Source organism: Salvia splendens, chromosome 18 (assembly GCF_004379255.2).
Source record: "Salvia splendens isolate huo1 chromosome 18, SspV2, whole genome shotgun sequence".
NCBI classification, from domain to species: domain Eukaryota; kingdom Viridiplantae; phylum Streptophyta; class Magnoliopsida; order Lamiales; family Lamiaceae; genus Salvia; species Salvia splendens.
In genome coordinates this window covers 9,053,723-9,058,696 of record NC_056049.1, presented here as the reverse complement: position 1 = coordinate 9,058,696, position 4,974 = coordinate 9,053,723, and the positions used below count along the sequence as shown (strand labels likewise).

The 4,974-nt window shown below is 37.9% G+C and overlaps 1 protein-coding gene across 1 annotated transcript; it reads left to right on the top strand.

The window, feature by feature from the left end:
* Positions 1–265: 265 nt before the first annotated feature.
* LOC121776698 (cytochrome P450 71AU50-like) lies at positions 266–586 on the top strand. The gene has a single exon (XM_042173879.1). It carries the CDS (start codon positions 266–268, stop codon positions 584–586), a length of 321 nt encoding a protein of 106 aa, XP_042029813.1.
* Positions 587–4,974: the final 4,388 nt, after the last annotated feature.

The following is a 4,974-nucleotide window of genomic DNA, read 5'->3' as shown; positions in this document are numbered from 1 at the left end:
TGTTGAACTATTTTCATTCAAACTATGTTGCTTCGTGATCTCAGACTATAATTTGATAATAAAGTTTTGTCTTTTGCTCTACATGTCGTACCCCTTGATTGTTTTCCCTTTCTTCCCCGCTTCTTAATTCCCCCATTAGTCGCGACCCACCGTGCTTCCTATCCTTAGGGAGTGCGGTCGCGACAACCTTATTAAATCTTAGACAAATCTTATTTGGTTGTATCTCGCTATTATCTTATCTAAGGTAGTGTGGCACACATAGGATATGGTGCTAGCTGGGATGGACACTTCGGCAGCAACAACGGAATGGGCAATGGTTGAACTAATTAAGCATCCGAAAGCAAAGAAAAAACTTCAAAAGAAGCTAGAAGAAATTGTAGGGTTAAACCAAAGGGTGGATGAATCCCATCTCCCCAGCCTTAAATACCTTGATTGTGTCATTAAAGAATCCATGCGACTCCACCCCGTTGGCCCCATCCTTGCCCACAAGGCAATGGAAGAATGCGAGGTGGACGACTTCCACATACCCAACAAATCACGAGTTCTTGTAAATGTGTGGGCCATCGGGAGAGATCCAGATGCCTAGGAAGACCCTGAAAGATTTGATCCGGAGAGATTTCTGGGAAGCAATGTGGATTTAATAAACTCGTATTTTTGTTGGTTTGATTGGGTTTTTGATGTTCCTATTTTTTAGTTTTATTACGTGATTAATTAGTTTGCAACCAATTCTATATCGATTGTGATATTTGATTAGTTTGTTGAGTATATGTTAAACATGGATTATGCATGTATTAAGGGATAGATTCAGATCATTTTAAATGTCATATATACAAGATATCTACTTTAATTGCATATTTTATACAAATCGGTATTTTGACGTGTTTTTTTAAGAATTGTATAAATAGACTTAGAAAAAGGCAGAAAAAGGGTTGAAAATGAAAAGTGGTGGATTCGGACCCGCCAAGCGGTCTGCTGAACGAAGTCGCGGTCGTTGAGTGCGCCAACGGGTGATGGTTTATTGTAAACTTGAGATTGACAGGCAAAACGAGTCAAATCTAGGTCTTAGAAATATGCAAAATCTATGTTTATTAAGACCCCAAAAGTAAGCTAAAATCGGATCCAGGGTGTTTCACTTCACCGCTGGATTGTCACTCAGTCGAGTGGAAATCTCTACAATGCGCGATGTTCGTAAAATGACCATAGTGTTCTTTAACGAACTCTGATTGAGGTGTGCAAGATACCCACATGGATTGTGGCGTGCAATGAGCTAAAATCAGATCCAGGGTGTTTAACTTCGCCGTTGGATTGTCACTCAGTTGAGTGGAAATCTCTATAATGAGCGGTGTTCGTAAAATGACCATAGTGTTTGTCACGATCGCCCTTCTAGGGTAGAATAATTGCGGCGATCGCGACTTAAACGGACTTGATTGCAACAAGGAAAATAGGCTAGGGTTTCATCAAAGATGTTTGACCAAAGTATTTAATGAACAATTAAGTATAAGAAAAAAAAGGTGACGCTTTAGCATTGAAATCCAATGAAAAATGACTATCATAATTTAGGTCAAAATGGCATGGTTCAAAATAAGCCAAAATGTAACATGTCTCAATATCCAAAATAAGAATCCAATAGTTTCAGTATCAACCCAACGATAAGAGTAATCATGTTTTAGCGGAAGCATCCAAGAGAAGAGTGAAGTCATGTGTGAAGACACGACGACACTCGGAGTTTCAAGACAATCACATCAATTTAATTAATTTGCTCAACACCGCCAACCACTCGTCGCCGATCAACCTGCACATAGGGAAAACATATGCAGGGCTGAGTACTATAATATACTCAGTGGACTTATTGCTGAAAACAGTTTATCAAAGAAAAAATTATTTATCTATCATGCCTTTTTTTAAGTATCCGTCGGGGTTTTATCTTTAGAAAGGCCCGAGGTACCAAAATATTTCATCGTCAAAAGTCGACTGATTAGTCATTTTCCCATAGACGTTTACCATATCCTCATTCTACGTGACAAGGAATGCGGCCGCAATCCAGGTCACTAGACCGGCCAACCCGTACGCTAACACACGGTCTACCATTGGTGTACACTAATCCAAGTAGAGTTTGCGGCTCTACGAGGATCTGAATTCGATTTAAATAATAGTGGCAGAGCCACAAGGGATAGGCACGACAAAACAAATCACGGCATGATAAAAACAGATTTCATTCTCAACGATAAATATTTAGGATGTTGTCCTTATTGCAATAGAAAGCCCACCTCGTCTGCTTAGATCCCAAGTACTTTCTTCCCCTTGCTATCACGCTGAGAGCGCGAGTTATCACCTTTAAATTATGTGTAACACAAATCAGTCTCAATCATTGACTCAAAGACATGCATGTCCCCCAACGTTTTCCTTTTGCCCATCGATTCGTTTTATATTAACATTCATAATCAAGACATGCTCTTCACATCAATTTATTCATACACAACTCCAGATCTATCATCAAATCATGGTCACGCATGAGTGTTATTCAACACACCACGCACACACCCACACACACACGCACACATCGATCCACACACACATGCATCTCATTCGTAAATTGGTTTCTTTCTTTTCACTCGATCTATATGCATGAGGGTTCGAGGACACCGATTAATCGGTTAGATGAGAAAAGATAGATCAAAGTACCTCTTCTTAATGGAAACGTTCGGTAGAAACAAGGTATAATCTTGATTCTTCAACAATTCATGAGGCTTCAACTTAAATTCTTCTCAAAAGATGAAGAATTCTTGGAGAAAAATAGAAGAAAAATTGAGAGAGAGAAGTGGGACGTGAATTTCAAGGGAGTGGGAGGCGTGTTTTTTTTAATTCCTAGGTTTAGGGTTTCTCATGTATTTGTAGAGTACAAAATATAATATCTTTAATTAAATAAATTAAAGATTTGAAAGATATGGTAGAGTGTAGTTGGCGTGATTTTTGGAGAGGCATAAGGAGGAATTCGAAATCTGGGCTATTTAATTAGCCTACGATTTAATTTGGTATTTCACGGAGTAGAATAATACGGACCAGAATAAAAATAATAATTCCCTCAATAAAATAGGGAAGTGGCGTGAATTCTGCTTCTTCCACAAGGAATAAATTTCAAATCTTTAATTTGAATAAGATAAGGCAACATTTGCTAGGATATTTGAATTTATTCATGGGAGGGAATAAATAAGGGATCAAATAATATAATCAATAATTCCTTCTCCCCATAAATAGGAGATTTTCGAGATCTCCCTAGGAACAAGCATGGGGTCGATTTTCTCATGAAGAAAATAAAGAATAATTGGGTTTTGGATTTAATTTGGGAAAATATCCCTAGCAATTAATTAAATCCAAGAAAATAGGATTCCTCTCCAATAAGTAGTCATGGTCGAAATTTCCAAAAATATGGGTAAAAATAATTATCGATGAACCTACTCAATCTAACTCACCCTTAAGAATATTTCACCACAATAAATTTCACCCCGCATCAATTATTCGCAGAGCCACCTCATAAAACTTAACCAGATTGACTATTCCACCTCCACGTCACATATTCAACGATATTGACCATTCAAACCAACACTCAACCCCAAAACACAATTAGGTCACAAAGAAATCACGCAATAAATTCACTCATCATTAAATCCACATACTTCACGGCATTAAAACATTTAATGCAAAATTTTAGGGTTCGAAAATTAGGGTTCAAAAAGTGGGGGCGTTACAGTGTTCTTTAACGAACTCTGATTGAGGCGTGCAATATACCCACTTGAAGTTCTTTCAAAAATGAAAACTTTGGTGGTCTTAAAAGGTTGTTTGAAAATTGTCTCGGTAGGCCAATTACTTTTTATATTTTAAGTAACTTCATTTTCTTCTTTGTCTTTAGTTGCTATAGGATAAGTAGATGTGATATTCCCTCATAGCTTGAGTAACTACTGCCACCCTTCGCCCTGGCCCCCCCAACCCCAACACACATCTATTTCGATTCTGGAAGAGGATGTCGGGTTCGTATCATTTCAACTCTCTCCACCAAGCGTCATATGATTTGAACCACATAGTCCTTTGTTTCAATCTTGTTTCAAGCGTGATCTAGTCCCAGAAACAATTTAGTTTCAGTATTTACGTTTATTTGAAGTTAATTTTGTTATTGGTGTTCTTATACAATATCTAGTAGGTAAATATTCCCTCCATCCTATAAAAATATGGACAATTTCCTTTTCCGTCCGTCTCATACAAATAGCTCATTTTCATTTATGTAAAATTCTCTCCAACTCATTACTATATATATCAATATATTTACAATTTACGTCCACCATAAACTGTTAGTTGAATTGGATGAACAAACACAATGTAGCAAAGCCGTTGCATGGAGCCGTTAGGAGCAGTTTGTGATCAGCTCAAGATTGAGCTAAACTAGCCGTTGGTAACTAACTCCAAGAGGGAGGTTAGTTTGTTGCTTAGCTCCTCGAGTGTGTATATAACACAGATGCAGAGATGCAGTTAAGAGATGAATGAGAGTAGTCTTCAACCAAGTGTAAACAACTAGTGTGAATCGAGGGTTTCCGTGATCTAGTTTTTTTTTTTTTTTTTTAAAAATTAACTTCATATATTTATATCATATATATGAAGGAGGAAATTACAAATCAACTACTATAATAAGGAGGAAAGACAAATTACGCCACCCAGGGTTCGAACTCGAGACCTCCAGGATGGACGCGGTATCCAGCACCCTTTACCGCTAGGCCAAGGGGCTTGGATGGTTTCCGTGATCTAGTTGTCATCAAAGTGTTTAGTAAATCTCTGGTGATCGTTTGCGATCGTGTGTGTTTGTATTCTTAATCATTCTCGTTTCAAATCAGTAAAGAGTCTCATCGTTGTTCCCGTGGACGTAGGTGAAAGCCGAACCACGTAAACCATTGTTGTTTTCTTGTTCAATATTGCCATCTTCTTTTA